This window comes from Micrasema longulum, unplaced genomic scaffold (assembly GCF_059751315.1).
Source record: "Micrasema longulum isolate JH-2025_06_02 unplaced genomic scaffold, ASM5975131v1 h1tg001409l, whole genome shotgun sequence".
NCBI lineage: Eukaryota > Metazoa > Arthropoda > Insecta > Trichoptera > Brachycentridae > Micrasema > Micrasema longulum.
The window spans coordinates 108268-131100 of NW_028278595.1; the positions used below are offsets into that span (position 1 = coordinate 108268).

Here is a 22833-nt window from a genome sequence, read left to right on the forward strand (position 1 = left end):
AACAAATAAAAATAATAAATAGATAATAAGTAAATAAGCAAACAAATAAGAAAAATAAGTACATAATAAAAAAAAAAGCAAATGCAAATTGAAAAAATATAACATACAGGGTGTTCTTTAAACCCTGTCACAACCGAAACCACGATGATCAGTATGCCTTCTTCAGGGTTAATTACAAATAAACATATACAGGGTGTTCTTTAAGTGGGTTCTCTAGTTTGATGGGTTCAAAAAATTGTTTTTTTTTTTTTTGCATAAATTGTTTCCCTTATGTATCTAGAATATGTTGGTAAAGTGAATTTTTAAAATTCGAAGCCATTATAAAAAAAAACAGCAGTTAGAAGAGGCATGTATTCGGATCGCTGGTATAAGTTGTAACTGTACTTGAAACTTCAAACGTGTTTTTCTCAATACTATGTTTTTCAAACATATCATATCTTGAGAACGGCTTGGCCGATTCACTTCAAACTTATAGGGTCGAATCAACATATTTAGACGCACGGAATTATTTATTATCACCCCAAAATTAAAAATATCTCTATTTTATTTTAACAAAAAGTTGACAAAAAATACATGAAATTCGAAAATTTTTGTTCCGAAGTCTGTCAAAAATCCAATATTAAATTTTTTCTTTTCATAATAGTCCATTCCGTAGATATGCTTACAAATGAAAACACCGCCATTTTTTTTTAGTTTTAAATAAGCCAATCGGCTGATTTTGTGGAGGATTTGTGCGTCCATTTTTTCAAGGGAGGTGTATTCAGAGCGCTATAACTTTGGTTTTAATGAATATTTTTAGCTAAAAAATTATATGTATACTCTTAAAACACTTATGAAAAACTCCATAGTTCTATCTCTTCATTGGTTCTCACGAAAAAATCCCAAAAATGCTTAAAAATCCGACCGTCAAACCAGAAAACCCCCTTAAACGCCGTCACATCCGAAACCACGATGATCAGTATGGGCAAAATTAAAAAAATATTTAAAACGTAGAAAATTAAAAAATATAAAATATTTAAATCAAACAATTGGTTGCTTACTTCTGCAGGGGAGAAGCAAGGGGCGCGCGGTCGCACGGTTGACGGTGTATCAGACTCCCCCCACCATTTGGTTTTTTAAAAAAATATATTTTTTTAAAGATTTTAGCCGTTCTAAAAAAATATTTAAATGTGCTAATATGCCTTCTTGCTTACACTGATCATCGTGGTTTCGGATGTGACAGGGTTTGAAGAACACCCTGTATATGCATATATAAAATTTTCACAGTGAGGTAGAGAAAAAACACCAAACAAAGAACTGATAAATTAGATCGATCAGGCATTTACAAGTTGACGTGCCATGACTGCAAGGCATTTTATATAGGAAAAACATCACGTACTTTTAAAACTAGAGTTAAAGAACATATGAGATGTCTTAAAAACAATAATTTTGCTGAGTTTGCTGAACATATCCTAACAAATAGTCACTCATTCAACTTTGAAGATGGCATCGAAATTTCACATACAAACAAAAAAGGATATGCACTTGATTATTTTGAAATATTGGAGATTAGAAAGGCTGTAAATAAAAATTTAAATATTATTAATAATCAAATAAATCTTAGTAATAGTTCTATTTTAAATATGTTCCCTCTCCTTAAATCCACACGAAAAACCCTTCTCCTCTCTACTCCCGTAGCCACGCCCACTCTACCCTCACTGTGAAAATTGTATATATGATGTTAGTTTGAAATTAATTCCGAAGAAGGCATAGTGTTGCCGAAACTAGTTGGTTGTTAAATTATAAAAATATAAGTGGTACATAAAAACAAAGTGATTTTATTTTAATATATTAAATAATAATGTTCCACAGAGTGCATTAAACATAAAAATAAAAAAATATATTTAATTTATTTAACCATAAACATAGTTACTATTAAATATTATTTTCGAAAGCCAATTATAATGGTAAGCTGTGCATAATAGCTTATTTGGACCATTCGCCTCTATTTTATACGTAATAAGAAATGTACTAAAATGTAAAAAAAATAAAATATATGGCTTGCGGAACTTTTAAATTTTTTTTTTTTTTTTTGTTTATTTTTCCATACTGTTACATATTATGCATGTATTAAATTACATCTTTTATACATTATATTTATTAAACATTAGAAGAGAAAAAGAGAAAAAATACATATTCTAAAAATAAACATAGCCTTAAATTTGGAAAAAATGCCCACAAAGACTTAAACGTCTGAGCGTGGGCCATTCCTTTTTTATTGTTTTTGGTGAACTTTTTGGTATACAAACACAAATATGACAATGCCATTAAAAATCATACAGAAATAACAGGAAAATGACATAAACAATGTAATTAACACATCAAAGTTTAGAATATGCTGTTGTACGACTCTTTCACAATAGGTGTATATCTGTATTTTCCATGCTGATCCAAGTCCTCAAAGCCGCTTTAAACTTTGGAAGGGATTCTATATTTTGTATTTCCTTGGGTAGGAGATTAAAAGATCTTGGACCAACATGGAAAGAGTGTCTCTGTGCGAACTTAGTTCTGCATCCTGGAACCGACAGTACACTTTCTGATCTGCTACTAGTCCTATTTAAATTATTGCCAAACAATTCCCTATTTTTGTGTACATGTTTTAAGCATTGTAATAAATATAACTTTTTTAAATTAAGGAGTCCGCTCTCTATGTACAATTCGTTACTAGGAAATAGTCTATGCTTTTTGTACATTATCTTAACTATACTCTTCTGTGCGATTTCTACAGGGTGACTATGTGCGTCCAAAACTCCACCCCATCCAAATAAGTGTATATCGAGCCATAATCGGCAGAACAACGTAAGTGACATTTTTGGCGAATTGCGTTTTTTTAAGGAAAAGTGTTCCTTATTGCCCCCCGCACAAGTGTCAAAAATATCATAGCTCTATAAAATTCAACTGCCAAATTTAAGGATATTTATTTTTATTTACTAATCTACCAGGGCTGGTATTCCAAACGCGTTTACAGCGCGCTATAATGCGTATTTAGTACGTAAAAACGCGCTATACCGCGCTATAATTTTGTTTAGAATACCAGCCCTGAAGTCAAACTAGAGGATGGGTCACGGGGTCTATCACAAACTCTGAATTCGGGCAAAGAAATGTCAGGTTTCTGGGCCCCAAAATATTCAATATGTTACCCAAAGATTGCATAACCATGACCCGGATTCAATTTAATAAATTTGTAAAAAATTGGCCCTTGGGTTTAGGTCGACAAAAATCGGAAAATTCACTCAAAATACATTCCTTAATAATAAATTAATATTGTGTAACTGTATAGTAAATTATGTATGACAGGGTTACGAATGATGAAATCAGGCGAGAGTGTAAATCTGAGTCAAGTATAATTGATAAGATTAAGAAAGGGTCTCTCAGATGGTTTGGTCACGTAGAACGAATGGACGACGAAATAATGATAAAAAAAGTATATATGGCGAAAATTATTTTTTTTAACCATATTTTTTTTATGCACCACAACAGGCCAGGAGGCCCAATTACAGTGGTGAATTACATTATAGAACACCCAGGCTTGAGAAAAATAACTTTGAATTTATTTGTGTTATATATATATAGTTGGATAATTTATATAGCGCCATTTTTGTGAAAATCACCTCAAGGGCGCTGTACAATTAATAAATATCCCAGTACGTCTTGCAGCTACAGAGCGCATGGACGGTTGGGATTCTAGTTCCTCGTTTACAATTAAGATCAATAAAAAGTTATAACAGATAGGAGCTAGATTACAGGACGTCTTGCAGCTACAGAGCGCATAGACAGTTAGAAATTTAGCTTCCATTTACACATTTTAAAAATTGACAAATAAATTTAGTGTATTAATGATACTAAAAAAAATAAAAAATAATATGAATAGTAAAAAGGAGTAAGATTACAACACGTCTTGCAGCTACTAAGCGCGTAGACGATTGGAATTCTAGACCCCATTTATAAAATTTAGGTATTTTTAAGTTGGTATATGAAAGCTAGATAACCAATCATTGTGCAGCTACAAAGCGCATGGACGAGTGGAATTCTAGCAAAGTTAGAATGATATCAATAAATTTATAAAAAATTGAGCATAGTAGTAAGTTTGTCAAGTGTTCATGCCAAGAACTAAGCAATAAAAAACTAAATAAATAAAGCACTGTATCAACTCCATGTTTAACAAAGGGAGATAGATGTCCGAAGAGAATCTTTTGTAGACAGTAGGTAGATATCGTCACCATGTGGTCCACTAGGCTGCTGGAGAATTTCTGGAAACGCACGTGTGTAGACTGGGGGATTATGCCTATTGTTCCAACGACTTGGTGTCCATTTTGGTCCGTATTATTTCATTTTATGAGACGCAATATTCCTGTTCAATTCACAATTTTAAATGAATATTTTTTTGTATAAGTTAGTTAAAGAAGTTTGATTTATCATTCAGAAGTGAAGTGAATCATTAGAAGTGTGTATGTGTTCTCACCGGGAATCGAACCCGGAACCTTCCGTGTGTGAGTCAAGCGTCTTGACCACTACACCACGGAGGCCACCAAATGAACGGCAACGTGAGACGAGGACGACCAAGGAAGACGTGGCATGATCAGATAAACCAAAATCTTAAGTGTCATGTCAAAAGCAGACAGAACCGAAGGGCATGTATGACAAGATGTATGAATGTGAAAGAGGCTAGGATTGTATGCCAGGATAGACGTGTGTGGCTGTACATTCTCTCTGCCTACCCCTACGGGGAAATGGCGTGATAGTAGTAGTAGTAGTAGTAGTAATGTTATTGATTATTTTTTGCATAAAAATGTCTGCCTTAAAACAGGTTGTACCGAGTTAGGCAGACTAGACAGGATCAGGAGAAATCTATTACCTAAGTGTGTATGTAGTAGATAAAGTAATTGTTATTTCTGTTAATACACTATGATTATTATTACTATTATTTATTTTATTTATTAAAAGAAAACAACAGCCATTATGACAAAAAAAAATACAATATTTACAAATAAATCAAAATTATAGGCCAATTATAGTTTTCTATGTTTTCTATGTATTACTCCGCATCATTCCACTCTTAAAAAAAAAAAATGTTAATATATTACTTTTAAGCTAAGCAAAACGACGTAACCGAAAATAATGTAGGCTCGCACCACTGTCAGAGTTATAGGCAAAACAGGGTTGCCGCCACCATCTTAAAAGCGGAAGGTATTCAAACAATTAGGCTGTCATTTCAGTATTGGTAGTAACCAACCATTATAAACCCCATTTACTGAATTTTTGCACAATTCACTATTTTTCGCTTACGTTGTTCTGCCGATTATGGCTCGATATGTTTATTTTGTGCGATTTGGTAGCATTATTTTGAGTGACAGATTATTCTTTATTACTTTTCGATTGCTCCGAACAGTAAATTGTGAGGCCCAAAGGGGATAATTCTGCGAGTCCGAAATCCTAATAGAGGCCCGAATGTCCGATCAACTAAGGCCCGTTGGGTCGATTAGACCAGGCCGGGAGGGCCGATCACACGAGACCCGAACGGCTGAATTTTCTGGAATATAATGATAGTATTTTTTTTCTGCTGGTAAGTTTATCTACAAGCTCTATCCGCCCACTAAAAAACAGCTGTAATTCTAAAATAAATATTTATTTATTTAATTTTTATGGCATGTCGTTTCGGACGTAGAACGCCGTTGTTTAGTTGCCTCCTATGACAAATCTAGAAATATCTTTGATATATTTTGCTATGAATTCGTTTTCCTCTACATCAATATCGGTATCGTCTTGGGAATCCAGCAGACTGCTGGGACAACTATTCTCCCAGTCGTAGCCAGAACTTTCTGCAGAAACTGACTCGTCAGTTTCAGCAAATTCGTCGGATTCTTCGGTAGACGCCGAGTCTTCAATCTCGTCACGCAGAGATTCCTCATCAGAGTCTAAGTGGCCTGTGGCTTTAGGAAAGTTGACCAAATGATCTCTGAACGGCGAGTTTCTGGTCAGCGGATTATTGCACAGATCGACGTATACAAGTTCGGTCATTTCTTTCAAGTCTTCCCGTCTTTCTTCAGTTAAACTAAAACTGGAGATTTCGTTCTCGTTAAGAAGGACAAAATGCAGTTGGTAGCACTTCAAAATTTGGTACGGAAATTCGACGAATAGGTTTTTCGACAGATTAAGATGCACCAGGCTATCCAAGTTACCAAACGATTCTGGTAGATGTGAAATGCAGTTGTTTTCCAGCGTAAGCCACCTGAGGCTAAACAGATTGCAAAACGATTCGGGGATTTTTGAAATTTTGTTATTTCGAGCTCCGAAAGAATCCAGCTGGTACAGATTCCCAATTGCTTCAGGTAGCGAATCAATTTCTAAGCTGTTACACCAAAAGTCCATCAAATTCAGCAGACTGCAAACATCAATAGGTATATTCTTGAGCGGGTTGTGGCTTATGTTTAAACTTTCGAGGCTGTACAAGTTTCCAAGTTCGGGCGGCAAGTTTTCCAATTCATTATAGTCTAAGGCCAGGCTGGTCAAATAAACCAAATCCGCTATTTTAGGATCCAAATGCTTTATTTTGTTCTTCTCTAAATACAGCCTTTCGAGATTCCGACACTCGTAAAGGATGTCAGGTATCACTTCAGACTCAAAGGACGAAATATTCAAATAAATTGATTTTTTTCTTTTGGCTTCTTCGATGGCGTGGACGAATTGGTGCTTGCGAAGGAATTTAAAAATAACGCTCATTTCTAAATAACAATATTTATTTTAAATGCCTAAAATTCTAAAGAATCGTGAAATAATTTGTACAAAATACAACGCATAATTTAGTTCTTGAATTTTAACAGGCGAGTCAGCAAATGTCAGAAAAACGCATTATGTTAATTTTTTATTCGAATTTTAAAAACTCGTTAAAAGTAGTAATCCGTTTTTTAATCATAGTACCTAATTCAAAAATGTACGTATTTTTTAAATTCATTTCATAATTAGTGCGTACGGTTTTCGTGCTTGAGGTCACGCGCTGACCACTACGCCACGGGGCCGACATAATAGAAGCAAACTTATTCCAACAAATCTTTTCTTTTTCTTTTCAATTTAAGTTGTATAACGTTGACAATAATAAAATCTAGGTGGTTGATGAATACATATATCTGGGACACAAAGACGAACTTGGTAAAGATAACCAGACAGCGGAGTTACCAAGAAGAATAGGGCTAAGTTGGGCTGCTTTCGGAAATTAAAATATATTTTTATAATAATTTTGGAATAATTGTGTTAAACACACTATGATAGGCTTGTTTTTGCGTTTTTATATCAATTTTCGGAAACAGAGTCTCATGATTGCACGAAAAAACTGATAAAATCGATTTGATCAGTGATCAGTAATTTCTCATCACTAATGACTTTAGTTTGACAGCTGTCATTCTAATCAAGCTATATTTTAAGGACTATAGGGCTGGCTGTTTTCTGCAAAATGCACATCTTAGGTTAAAAATTATTAAAACTGGTTAATACACAATTGAATTATTTTTTCGTTTATTTTTTAAATACGAATGTACGCATTATTTTTTATCTTAATATATTACAACAGAGATGAAGAACATGTAAGAGAAGGTAATATGGAAGTCTAGGCATCTACAGGGCTTATGACCTGTCAATGGCTGGTTTAAGTGGCCACTTTACACACTGTGTAACCATTCACCATTCTGCCTATATTTGAACATCCATATTCCTTCAACTCTTTCCTCTGTTGATGTTTGTGAAGTTAAAGAGCTGAAACCTTTATGTATGCGGGTAAGATTCATCTAATTGAATTATTTCACCTACATACTAGGCAACGCCTGAAAATGTTATTTTTTCAATTTCTATACTTCTTCATGGACCAGGTAATTTATCAACAATATTTTGAGTTTGTCCAAATTTTTGTAGACAAGGACTGGATTTAACTCCCTGGGGAGCTGTTTATATTAACATATTACAACAGAGATGAAGAACATTTAAGAGAAGGTAATATAGAAGTCTGGACCAGGTAATTGTTGGTCCATGAAGAAGTATAAAAATTGAAAAAATAATATTTTCAGGCGTTGCCTAGTATGTAGGTGAAATAATTCAATTAGATAAATATCACCCGCATAAATAAAGGTTTCAGCTCTTTAACTTCGCAAACATCAACAGATGAAAGAATTGAAGGAATATGGATGTTCAAATATAGGCAGAATGGTGAATGTTACACAGTGTGTAAAGTGGCCACTTAAACCAGCCATTGACAGGTCATAAGCCCTGTAGATGCCTAGACTTCCATATTACCTTCTCTTAAATGTTCTTCATCTCTGTTGTAATATATTAATATAAACAGCTCCCCAGGGAGTTGAATCCAGTCCTTGTCTACAAAAATTTGGACAAACTCAAAATATTGTTATTTTTTATCATTTGCCAAAGTTAAAAACATTCTAATTGTCTTGTAGATTTGATTATTCATTATTTTCACAAAGGTGATTTTACTATTCATTATTTTGTATAGGCCTCGTGGTGTAATGGTCACCGCATTAGCCTTCCACGCAAGAGGTCTCGGGTTCGATTCCCGACATGGTTGATGTGAAATATTTATTTAAAGGGGTGCTTTCACACTAGAATATTTCATAGTCCGTGGACTGATACCTGAAGCGTAGGACTGATCATCTTACCTTCATTTAACAAAATGTTTATTTATTTTAATTTTATTTATTTAAACGCCTTGTAAGGCTTTTACATGTTTTTATTTATTTAAATCTTAAAGTAGGGCACACATATCATACATATTGTTATGTGTGTTCTAATAATAACATTGCAAATATATTTAATTTATAAATTGTTTATCACATATGTCTTGACCATTATTTTGAATTTTGATATGTTTTTTTCTTCATAAATATTTTTTTCCGTTTCGTAATACTTTTTAATTGCTTTAAATAAAATTGAATTTTGTGACTTTGCCTTTTTCCTAAATGGAAGTCTAATTTTGCTCTTTTCTCTAGTATTGTGATCGTGTTCATGCTGGTTCCGATCAATTTTTTTCCAAAATTCTGTTTTTTTATTAGAGTTTATAATTTTATGAACAAATATCATTGTATTGTAAAATATTCTTTGTATAAACGTTAATAATTTCATTTCATTTACCATCGACTTTACCCTCGACTTTACTTCTTCATATATTTATATTTAAAAAACAGACAGATATTTAATACACAGAAGTAGCAAAAAATTTTAATTGCCTTTAGTACTCTCATCTCTGACGTTCTGAGCAGTTATTTGGTTTTTCTATTTAGTTTTTCTACTTGGTTTTTCGTATTTTTTATTTTCTCTCTATCTATCCTCGCCTCTGTTGTATACACCATGATTTGGTCTGACACACGTTTTGTATATCCGAATTATGTTTCCGATAATCATGTGTTCTTTATACTATACGACATTTCTTAGGCATCCAGATGTTTACTAACTGAGATGGATGTGTTCTCATCATCACTATGGCAGCATCATCTGCATGGCATGTGATGTTAATGACCTTATCTCCCTTAGTATATTCACTACTTTTTTTTTATTCTTAAAAGCGTTTTTTTTATATGTATTTATTCTGCTTGTGTAAGAAAAGGTTTTAGGCGTATATATTGTTGTTGTATATTTAGTTATAAAGGTGCTAAACTTGCTTTGTTTCTTTGTTGTTTTCAATATGTGTTATTTTATAAATGCTAATATTATTTATGTCCCGAATTGAGTTGTTGTAACTCCTGGGAATGTAATTCAACGTATTATACTTGTAAAATACTTTGTGTTATATGATTTATAAATAAAAAAGAATTTAAAAAAATAAAAAAATGAAGTAATAAGAAAAAGAAAATAAAAATATATAAAAACTAATCTTACATATAGTACATACATATATATATATATATATATTCCAGTAGAGAGAACAGAAGTTAATTTTTTTCCCATCGGTTATATTAAAACAATCTTACAATTAAAAGAATGTAGAAACATAATAATCAAGAATACAGATAAAAGTTAATAAGTTAATATAACAATATAGTATTATTTAAGTATTTAAATTTGGAGATAATAAATTGATACACTGCCTTTTAAAATTCCAAAGTGATGCATTAAATATATCTATATAATTTGTGTATTCGTTTGCAAACACATGAATTCTCCTCATGGGCGAGTGTGCACTGGAGTTAGTTGTAGATACATTTATATAGAAGAGTTTATTAAATTGAGTAATCCGGCCGGGCACTCACAAGTTAATTAGTTTTAAAAGTTCGGAACAGTCAAATATTGAATTTAATATTTTAAATAAAAAAACAAAACATAAAATTTTCTTCTAGTTTCTAATGTGTGTAAATTTAAATATTTATTTAAGTATGTATGATTAATATGTTCAATTGGAATACCTTATTTAAAATTAACGAAACGTAAAAATTTATAATATGGTGACCATTTAAAAATGATCAAGATACGCTGTGATTGGTGTACCAATGCAGTGCCTTATGGAAAGGAAACGATGATGATGATGATGACGCTATTATCCCAGTTTCACGTTTATATGGCTGGCTGCTTTCTGCATGACTACGATGAACTGATAATCACCTGTAAACTATCCGCGACTTGGTCACAGGTTGCAATAAAAATTAAATAATTGTTTACTCAATTTATCGAACAGATTCTTTCAGCACAATAATTTCACATTCACCGGTCGAGAGGTGAATCAAAAATCCACTTTCAAATAACACGAATGCTATTGTTTATACAAAGGTTTTGCAAATGTCAAAGTTTTCTTTGTTACCGGAAAATTCAGCGCGCGCAGACGACCGCCTGCGAGGACTGCCAGCGAGCAACTGGAGAACTGGCGAGCCAGAACTAAACGCAGACTGTAACTACCCTCGCAGGAAAGGGTTGATGGGAGGTGTTGCACAATATTCGGATTCTCCATACCTATTACATGGAGTGTCTAAATTCAGGCTGCTAATCAGCCATTTTCATTTGACAGGGCGTCCATTATTATTTTTCAATGCACATCGATAGGGACGAGGTTGTCAATTTTTTTTAAAGTTCGAGATTAGCAAAAATTTACTAATCTGCTTTTCTAATAATACTTTTACTTTTATTTGCTTTTTATATTATATCTTTATATCTTGATAATTTTATGTTTTTTCATTATGTATATTTGTATAATTTAATTTAGTACGTACTATTATTTGGCATATGATTTATTGCTCCTATTTCTTACTATAGTATTGAGTGAGTTTCTAGAAAACATATCTCAATTATGTTTTTATAAATATATTCTTTTTCTGTTGATTTCAACGATACTCTTGTTTTGTTTTTTTTTAATACTACAATATTTTACTATAATTTTGTTGATTTTAATGATACCATTATTTTGAATATTTGATTATGTGTGATTCTTAATTTGTATAATTAATATTTTAAAAAATATTTCTGATTATCTTTTTTGCATTATATTTTTTTGAATTTTATTATTTATTACATTTACCTTTTTTTCTAGATTGTTATTTTATGTCATTATAATTTGATCTAATTAATTATACTACGTATTTTTATTGTTATTTATTGTGGCTTGACACGGGCATAGCCTAAAGTCTTAATATATTTAAAATAGTGTAATTTTGAATGGATAAATAAATAAATTTTATTTAGAAAATAATAAACAGGTACTATTGTCCTTAAAATATAGCTTGATTTGAATGACAGTTGTCAGCGAATGTGACGACGAAACATTTTTAAATTACGATTTTTTACTAAAAACATTAAATTTGTTAAAACTTAACGATAGAAGAAAAATTATAGACCTTTTAAATGTATTCAAAATTGTAAATTCAATATGGTATTGCCCGGAACTATTATCTCTCATCAACTTCAGGGTGATTTGAATAATGACTAGACGGGTGCCACCGTTTTGTAGCAACAATTCACGGACAGTGTATACTTGTAATGCCGTATTAAAAAGACTTCATGAACTCGGCAATAGTTATTCCCACGTATCTGATATATTAAGTGTAGGGTATTGTTCCTATAGAACAAACCCTTTGAACTTTTTCAAAGATGGTGAATAGTAATTATATTTATTTATTCATGCATTTCATAATAAATACAGTTTTTTGTTCACTTTACCCAGCTGTATGAAACAGTTCTTATGATTTTATTGTTATATTACTTTAAAATAGTTTATTATGTAAACTTTCTACTGAATATGCTGTATAATTTTTTAAGTTTATTTTTTTTATAAATCTTAGGTATAAGGAAATATTAAGCCGATCATATGATGTCGATATGGCAAGGAGGTAGAACATACCGAGGAAGATACAGATTGTATATACAGATGAAGTACTACCATCTTAGTTAAAATAACTGACGATATTAGACAAGCAATGAATGATAAACATCTAACGCTTTTGGTCCTACTTGATTTTAGTAGTGCTTTTAACTCTGTTGATTTGAGTTGACCTGCTTCTCGCTAGACTTAAGTCCTTGAATCCATCTTCATCCGCGATAAATTGGTTTCCAACGTATTTACGTGGCCGTCGTCAATGCGTTCAAATGGCAGATGTCTTTTCAGATTGGATTGATCTTACCGCCGGAGTGCCACAAGGGGGGGTGCTCTCTCCACTTTTATTTTCACTTTTTATCAATCCAATAACAGAAAACCTCCCCTGTTCGTACCATTTAGATGCCGATGATTTGCAATTGTATATTCATTTCGAACCCGTCGACATTGTTGAAACACATAGAGTAATGTCACTTGCACTCGAGCATATCTCTTCATGGACAACAAACATGGACTTTTCATAAATCCAACAAAAACCAAATATATTCAAAAATGAATTTTTCCACACTTCCTCTTTTCAAAATAGATGGTACAGAAATTCCATTCATGACTTTAGTCAAAAACTTAGGTATTATCATTCATAAGCATTTAGGGTGGCACGATCAGGTTAACGAAGTTAGTCGTAAACTTTATAGCAGTTTGCACTCACTTAAAAGATTACGGAATTTCTCGCCAATTAATGTGAAGCAAACATTAGTCCACAGCTTACTTCTTCCACTCCTTGACTATGCGGATGTATGCTATCCAGATGCTTACTCTGAATTACTTGATAAGTTAAAACGATTGCAGAATATTTGTATTCGTTATATCTTTGATCTTCGCAAATTTGACCACATAACCAAGTATCGCACGCAACTACACTGGCTCAGTATCAGGCATAGAAGAAACATTCACACTCTATCACTTCTTCACAATATTTTTAATAATCCCACTTTGCCTGTTTATCTGAGAGAGCTCATCCAACCTCTTTCACAACGCGGACTATCTCATCGTTCTAGTAACGAGAGAACCCTTTTAATACCCTGTCATCGCTCTAATTTTCTTGCCTCCTCTTTCACAATAGTAGCCGCTCGATTGTGGAATAATCTACCCACTAATGTTAGAGACCCTTCTTTATTTTCATTTAAATCAAGATTGAAATGTCACTATCTAAATATTAAAATTGTTCCTTTATCTTTCTTATTTTCTTCCCATCCCCTCTCCTCTCTTCATAGTATAGTGTTTTTTTTTTTGTATATTTTTATTTTGTTAATCTTCGTTTTTTATTTTTGTATAAAATTATAAGATTCAATATGTCCATGTATTTATAATTTTCTCAAACTGAACGGTTTGGGTAGGTAGGAAGAAATTGCCTTAAGGCAATATGCCCGCCCTTACATGTATATATATTGTATATGTACGAGTATATAAAGTGTCAAATAAAATAAAATAAATGAAGATAGCGTATGAAGTTGAGGCCGCTTCTTTGTATATTTTTATGAAAGCCCCCTCGCGGAGCATTCGCCAAACCCAACCTGTCGGGCAATATCACGATTTTTTAATTTCTCCTCCAAAAAAGCGAGAATTTTCGAAATTTGTTTGGAACTTTACATATTAAGCGGACATCGCTTACTCTAAGACGTGTAGCACGAGACTAAAATTATTTAGCCATTTGTTAAGTACATTAACTAATTACCAAACCACCCCCCCTAAATACAATGTAAAACAAATTTGTCAAATCAATTACCATTTTCGAGAAATGGGGGTAGGTATTAGAAGCAAACTAAGCAATCTTCACCAAAAACGGAAAGTTAGTTATTGATCCCAAAATAAACTATTTTAATTTGTTTTTTTAATTTTTCAACAATATTTTGAGTTTGTCCAAATTTTTGCAGACAAGGACTGGATTCAACTCCCTTGGGAGATGTTTACATTATAATTCGACAGTGACTAGTGACTAAAAAAGCTACCCGTTGAAGTGCTTTATCTGTTTAGTTTTTGATTGTTTACTTTTTAGCACGAACACTTGGCAAATTTACTATAATGCTCAATGTTTGTTTTTGTAAATTTATTGATAATTTTAAGTTGCCAGAATTTCACTCGTTCATGCACTTTGTAGCTGCAAGACGATTAGTAATCTAGCTTCAATAGGTAAATGTTATCAACTATCAAATCTCCAAATTTAGTAAGTGAGGTCTAGAATTCCAACCGTCCATGCGCTCAGTAGCTGCAAGACTTGTTGTTATCTAACTTCTATTTTTATAAATTTGTTTTTTATATATTTTTTTTAAATATCACGAAATCTCTAAACTTTATTGTCAAATAAAAAATGTAAATAGGGGCTAGATTACTTATTGTATATGCGCTTTGTAGCTGCAAGACGTGCTGTAATCTAGCTCCTTTAATTTAAAGAAATTTAATTGCAGAAAAATCCACTTTTGAAATATAAACCTTGTATATTATAAGCAAGGTAAATAATAAAGCAACTCCTATATAAAAAGATAAAAAAATAAAAAATCTAGCTCCGGAATATCATAATTGGAGACGAGGAACAAGAATCCCAACCGTCCATGCGCTCTGTAGCTGCAAGACGTGGTGGGATATTTATTTATTGTACAGCGCCCATGAGGTGATTTTCACAAAAAACGGCGCTATAAAAATTATCCATATACATATACAATTCAATTAGATGAATCTCACGCAAGAAAAGCGATTTGCTTATGAATGTTGATAAATCTAAAGTGATGCTTTTTGAAAGGGATGAAAATATAACTAAATGTGAGATCAGCGTGAACGGAGATATTCTGAATCAGGTAGAAGAATTTGCGTACCTGGGAAGTATGTTTACTAGGGACGGAAAGGCCGAGAAAGATATTGAAAGGAGGGTGAGTGCCGGGAACAGGGTGAACGGTGCACTAAAATCTACTTTGGCAAACAAACGTGATCCCTCAGGCCAATGTGTGGTAAAACGATGTATGATAGGTGCACAAATGTTGAGATCCGTGAAGTGTGTAAGGCTGAGACATGCATTATCGACAGAATCAAGAAAGGGGTGCTGCGTTGGTTTGGACATGTAGAGCGAATGGACAGCGAAAGAACGGCTAAAAGATCTACGATGCAAATGTTGATGGATGCAGAACACGAGAAAGACAGAAAGACATGGCACGATCAAGTCCATCAAATACTTGAAGATGGATATGTCAAAAGTAGAAAAAATCGGCGTGCGTGCATGAGAAGATGTATGAATGTAGAGGAAGCGAGGTCTATATGCCAAGATAGAGTGTTATGGCATTCTATCCTCTCTGCCTACCCATACGGGGAAACGGCGTGATGGTTTGTTTGTTTGAATCTCACCCACATAAGTTTTTTTTATTTAAATCTTAAAGTAGGGCACACATATCATACATATTGTTATGTGTGTTCTAATAATAACATTGCAAATATATTTAATTTATAAATTGTTTATCACATATGTCTTGACCATTATTTTAAATTTTGATAGGTTTTTTTCCTTCATAAATATTTTTTTCCATTTCGTTTTCAGCTCTATAACTTCACAAACATCGACAGATGAAAGAATTGAAGGAATATAGATGTTCAAATATGGGCAGAATGGTGAATGTTACTCAGTTTGTGAAGTGGCCACTCAACCAGCCAATGACAGGTCATAAGCGCTGTAGATGCCTAGACTTCTATATTACCTTATCTTAAATGTTCTTCATCTCTGTTGTAATATGTTAATTGAAAACAATGTCTTATTTCCAAAAGTTTAGCTTCTCGGAACAATTGGAAAGAGGGAAAAGTGCGATTTTTGTGAAGCATTATTTTTAAGATAAATTTTTGAACACGGTTTGACATGGTTGTCAAAAGCTCCGCCCCATCCAATTATTCCACAGGTAAGCGGTGACGGTACGAGTGCATAATATACCATTTTAAAAATTGGTTACGGCCTTACGGTGCCTAGGCACTCGGCGAAGGGTCGCCACTGACCCAATGCAGGGCGGATAGATCGATACAGGCACCCCATGGGTTGTTTATTTATAGAGTGCACTGCCGGCACCGCGGCGGATGGCTGTGGCCGGGATCCGGATGCACCGCCGTCGCCATGGTTACGGCTGGGATGGCCCGTGACGTCACGGGAGGAGGGGGGCGGGGGGCGGGGGGCGGGGGGCGAACTGGGTCACGGAGCACTGCACTGGGGCATGGAAGAATCGTCCGAAAACTGAGTGAATATTTTCACCCAAATTTACTGCAACAGAGAGGGAAAACGTCGCCGAGAAGGGAGTTTGGAAGGCGTCAACATGGCTGATGACTTGTGGTCTGCCTGACTATAGTACTTCAAATAAAGCTTGATTAAAATGACGGCTGTCAAACTAATGTCATTATAGTCCTTAAAATGTGAGATGATTAGAATGACAGTTATAAGAAAAACTGACGACATAACTTTGTAGTAACGTCAAAGGAGTGATTTATATTGACACACGAAAAATCATTCGTATCTGGCGTGTTAATTAATTTTTTTAATACAATTCTTGACATATAAATCTAAATAAATATATAAAATCAGCTTTAGAATAAAAAAAAAACTAAAATAATCCTAATTATCAACGACTGATTATCATTTTGCAAAAACGTTAGAGATGGGACAAATTGATCAGTGTAAATTGATCGAATCGAATTAATGTTCACGAAAAAAGTATGAATGTCTTATTTTTGGTGAATAATTGTATTCAACACACTACAATAAATAGGCTTGTTTTTGTGTTTTTTTTTCAATTTTCGGAAACAGAGTTTCAGGTTTGCATGAAAAATCGATTTGATCATTGATCAGTAATTTCCCATCACTATTGATATGAGTTTGGCAGCTGTCATTCTAATCATCTTACATTTTAAGGACTATAGTGATAGGAAATTACTGATCACTGATCACGTACCGATCAAATCGATTTTATCAGTTTTATTATGCAAACATAAAACTCTGTTTCCGAAAATTGATATAAAAACCAAAAAACAAGCTTATTATAGTGTGTTTAACACAATTTTCACCCAAAATATGACGTTTATACTTTTTTCACGAACAACATCAAATGAATTATTTTTTTATTCGATCAATTTACATTTATTAATTTGTCCCATCTCCTTGTAAGAACGTCGATATTTTAGTTTTCTTTTTAGTTTTAAAGCTGATTTTATATATCTAAAATGTAAAACTACTCATTTGTGAGTAGTTTAGTCGGCTTTGATTTGATGCGCGTATGAGGTTTATGGACTATTCTAATTTTATGATTCATATACTCTGAAAGCCTTTGACAAAGTAGAATGGAAAAGACTCTTCGAGATTTTAAAGAAAATTGATATCAAATATAGAGATAGACGAATAATCCAGGCGCTATACAAGAATGAGGCCGCTATAATCAGATGTGACGATGATACAAAATAATCCAATATAAGACAAGGGGTAAGACAGGGATGCTCACTATCACCTGTTCTTTTTAACGCTTATATACAGGGTGCGATTGACGACTTGAGAGAGACGATGAGTCACAGAGAAGGTGTAAAGATACACGGCCAAAAGGTGGATATGATAAGGTTTGCTGACGATATTGCTATGGTTGCTGAAAGTGAAGAAGAACTGCAAGAGGCCTTAACAACTATGGAAAGCATTCTTCAAAATAACTACAGTATGAACATAAATAAAGACAAAACAAAGCTACTGACTGTAGGCCGAATGCAACACCAGATGAGAGTAGTGATGGCGGGAATACCACTAAAGAACACCACGGAGTTTGTCTACCTCGGGAGCAAAATAACGTGGGACGGTCGGTCTAAGAGCGAGGTGGACAGCCGTATACATCAAGCTAGACTTGCATTTAATAAAAGGTCAAAAATAATTGAATCAAATAATATAGACCTAAAACTAAGAATACTCCTAATCAAGACCTATGTATGGAGTATCTTGATGTATGGCTGCGGGACATGGTGCCTATCCGAAAGAGATAAATGGAGACTAGAGGCTTTTGAGATGTGGTCCTATAGAAGACTACTAGAAATGTCCTGGTGAGACCACATTACAAATGAGGAGGTTCTCCAAAGAATCGAAGGTGGAAGGCACCTGCTCAGGACCTTGTCCGAAAGGCGAGCGAGATGGATCGGCCATGTAATACGTCAAGAAGGCCTCCTGCATGTCATAATGGAGGGGATGGCCGAGGGGACAAATTCTAGGGGACGCCCACGCCGAGAGTACCTGGAGGACCTATTAGAGGACGTGCGCTGCTCATCATATGTTGACTTTAAAAGAGCCGCACAAGACAGGGAGGAATGGAGGAGAAGAATGAATGTAATTGCTGCCAGCCAATCCCAGGATTGAGACCAGAGAAGAAGATACTTTTTTATGATTTTAAAGTAACAGAGACTTTTGGCACAATTCGTAACGCGTTTCACGCCCAAAATATCCACCACAGTATGCTGTGCCGATCCACACGCGATAACCACCCCAGTGCCTCGATTATGATCGCTATCTTCATCTGTATATATCGAGACGGTATACTTAACTTCTGCACTATCTGTACCTTACCTCGGTATGTTCTACCTACTTGTCATATCGACATCATCTGATAGTCATGAAACAAGCCTATGGAATGACCGCAAACAATTACTCCGCGTTCCTTACGTCATAAACATTTAAAATAGTTCTCATTTATAGTTTAAATAGGCTTCTGTAATAAAAAGTGCTCACTTCAAAGCGATTATAAAATCCAATAAATCCTAATTCAAGCAAAAAAATGCTCGCTTGAACATGAATTTCGAATGACTTTTAGAAATCACCTAGACGGTACGCTTAACGATCGTCTGTATGTATCTACCGATCGACTACAAAGCCGGCTCCTTTAACGCTCGATACATACACTCAAAAAATATAATAACTAAATTATTTTGTTTGAGTGGTAACTTTTTAACGCCTAGATACTCTTAAATATTAATAGGAAATAACCTAGCGACATTATTTTCACATCTAGGCGTTCGTTTTATTAAAGTGACAGTTATGTGCTGTTAAGAAAAAAAGTGCCAACCTCAAAACGATTAAAATTTATGATAAATCATAATTAAAGGAAAAATTGATCGGCGGAGCAAAATTTTTGACACATTAAATTCGTAGATAAATGTATCGAGGGGTTCTAGACCATTCGGTATAAACCGATGTACTTACATCAAAATTTGATGGTGGGGGTATCGGTAGTGTACCTTTGTAGTCGGCCGGGAGACTTTTATCTTCAACTATGACGTCATACTGAAGCTATGCCATTTTAGAGAACAATTCTATTTACAAAAAATTACCCATTACAAAAAATACAGCTTCAAACTACAGCCAGAAAACACAATTTGGACAAAAAAGAAATTTGCAATTTGGAATTCGGAGCGATTAGGAATTTAAAGCAATTTGGAATTTAGAACAATTTGTAATTTAGAGTAATTTGGAATTTAAAACCATTTAGAATTCGGAGCAATTTAGAATTTGTAAAAATATGGAATTTGGAGCAATTTGGAATTTGGAGCAATTTGGAATTTGGAGGAATTTAGAATTCAGCACAATTTTAAATTTAAAGGAATTTGGAATTTGGAGCAATTTGGAATTTAAAGCAATTTGGAATTTGGAGGGCGTAAGTATAGCCTGTGAGCTCGCCAATACATGACAGATGACATTAACATAACCATAGAAAAACATAGCAGTTGAGCTCTCAGAAGTAAAGCAACGTGAATGCAGCAATGCTTGAACTACATGTCAATAATATTCTAATAATAAATAATATTATTTGGCCATACGGAACTTTAAAGCACACCTTGGTTTAATTACTAATAGTATTTTATCGGTTAGGTAGGTGTATTTAAAAAAAATGTTGCGTACCTGAAAAAAGCACAAATAATTATGTTTTTGTAAATGATGTCAGTAGCGACACTCAGAGAGTGGCTTTGTGACGTTTTGAAATTTTTTTAAAGAAATTCATGGCGTAGCCGAAATATTGTAATTAAAACGAGGATGTTTTTGTTGATTGACGTTAGCAGGCGCTACCCAGGGGCGACTTTGTGACGTGAGATATTATTTTAAAAAAGAGATTTATGGCGTAGCCGAAATATTGTAATTAAAACGAGGATGTTTTTGTTGATTGACGTTAGCAGGCGCTACCCAGGGGCGATTTCATGACGTGATGAAATTATTAATTTAAATATTTTTTTTCATTTTACATAGCGTAGCCGAGATAAGAAATTGCGTGGTGTTTCGAAATTTAACCGTGTAGGTAGCCGCCTAGTTACAATATTATTTTTGTATTTGTATAACTCCTGTTTTATAATGTTTATGTATTTATCGCTATAAGAATTAAACTAAAGATAGTTTTTACTTTTAATCGCTATCCGTTTTTTAAATTATGTTTGTAACACTCAGTAATATTTATTTTTCAAGTATTCAATGTTATTTTTGCATTTTAATTAATATTGTTAATATAAAGCGTATTTTTATTTATTCGAATTTACTAGACTGTTTTTATTACAAAAAATAAAAATGCATATTTCTCTATGTATTTTTCTGTTATAAACAATCTATTAAAATAATACACATCAAATTTCCATTGTCTGTTGATTTTATTTGCAATCTTCTTTTTTTTCGATGGTTAAAACTCTAGGAAATTCAAAGACAATAAAAATTTTACTGTCATATATTAGCGAGCTCACACGCTATACATAGCCCATTTGGAGCAATTTGGAATTTAGAGGAATTTAGAATTTGGAGCAATTTGAAATTTGGAGGAATTTGGAATTTGGAGGAATTTGGAATTTGGAGGAATTTGAAATTTTGAGCAATTTGAAATTTAAACTGTCCATGGACAGGCGGCTGAAGAGTCAGGCTGATAAACTTAACTTCCTATAACATATAATCGATATACACTGCATGAACTTTACCAATACAGTGCCCTATGTACTATTAGGTGCGGATTAGGGTTTAATGATGACGATAATGATGATGAACAGAGTGGAAAATAAAAATGATAACAAAAGTATTTCCCTCGCATTCTTCTGTCAATAAAACTGTGTTGCCATAGGAGAAACAAATAGATTTTCCCCAAATAAGGCCAAGCGGGGTATATTTATGTACCACTTTGTTCTTAGTGTCCTATAAAGAGTAAGTAACATAAAAAAAGTGAAATGTTACGAAGCAGCAAACCATCACGCCGTTCCGTCGTAGGGAAGGCATAAAGGATAGAACGCCACAAAAATCTGTCTCTGCATATCGACCTCGCTTCCTCTACATTCAATACATCTTCTCACGCACGAACACCGATTATTCCGACTTTTGACGAGTCCGACTTTAGGTATTTTTTAAAACTTTTGTCGTGCCATGTTTTTCTGTCTTTCTCGTTTTCTGCATCCATCAACATTTGCATTGTTAATCCTTTTAGCCGTTCTTCCATTTGCTAAACATGTCCAAATCCATGAAATACTTGAAGATGGACACGTCGAGATTCGGAATAATCGGCGTGCGTGCATGAGAATTTATATTGTTATTGTTATTTTTTTTATTTTTTTTTATTTTATTTATTGAGGATATCAACAGTAATACATTTAACAAAAATACAACAAATAAAATATACAGATAATAAAACCAATGACAGATATCCACAGAAATACATTAAATACACGTACAATACATACTAGTGTGTTTGTGTGAGTGTAAGTAAGTGAGAGGGTGCGTGTTATATTGGAATGAGGGTGGACATGTGTGTAAATATTGCACAAGTGTCAAGTGTCGAAAATATAAATATATTTAAAATATTAAGAATTAGAGATAAAATAAATAAAATAAAATAAAATAAGATAAAATAAGACTTTATTATTGAAACTAAGTATAAGACAAAAAAGTATGTTTTAAGACGCGCATTTTAAATGTTATTTTTTTACAATCAATGGATCAATAAGGGGAAAGTTCAAATTATATTCACTAACAAAACGTATAAGTGGAGAGTTCTGGGCATAGTTCGTACGAACTGCTGGCAGATGAAATAGAGAGCTCGACGTGTGACGGGTGCGGTAGCCGGGGACATTTAATGATAACTCCGACAAAAGAGCCGGACTATCAAGGCGTCCACTAAGTATGTCATGAAGCACCCCCATGTCCAACAGTAGACGGCGATCTTCTAAAGTAAGCAAGAGGTGTTTTTTGCAGGAAGACATATAATTGAGATCGGTATACCTGCATCTCCAGTTAAGGTGTCTAAGAAATGTTCATTGAATTTTCTCGAACTTTTCTTTATGTGTGGCATATTGCGGAGACCAAACAGAAGAGGCATACTCGAGCAAACTGCGAACATGAGCAAAGTAGACCATTTTAATACACGCGATATCTTTAAATACCTGACATGTACGAAGTACAAAACCAAGGTTTCTATGTGCACGGGTACATTAATAATTAT

At 33.7% G+C, this 22833-nt stretch overlaps 2 protein-coding genes across 2 annotated transcripts in view; both read right to left on the reverse strand.

The window, feature by feature from the left end:
* The window catches only part of enc (R3H domain containing protein encore), a 94960-nt gene that overhangs the window by 70357 nt on the left and 1770 nt on the right, over positions 1-22833 (reverse strand). The gene's annotated exons all lie outside the window — the stretch shown is intronic.
* LOC148275507 (uncharacterized) lies at positions 5354-6859 on the reverse strand. The gene has a single exon (XM_088235615.1). It carries the CDS (start codon positions 6757-6759, stop codon positions 5716-5718), a length of 1044 nt encoding a protein of 347 aa, XP_088091741.1. The 5' UTR covers positions 6760-6859; the 3' UTR covers positions 5354-5715.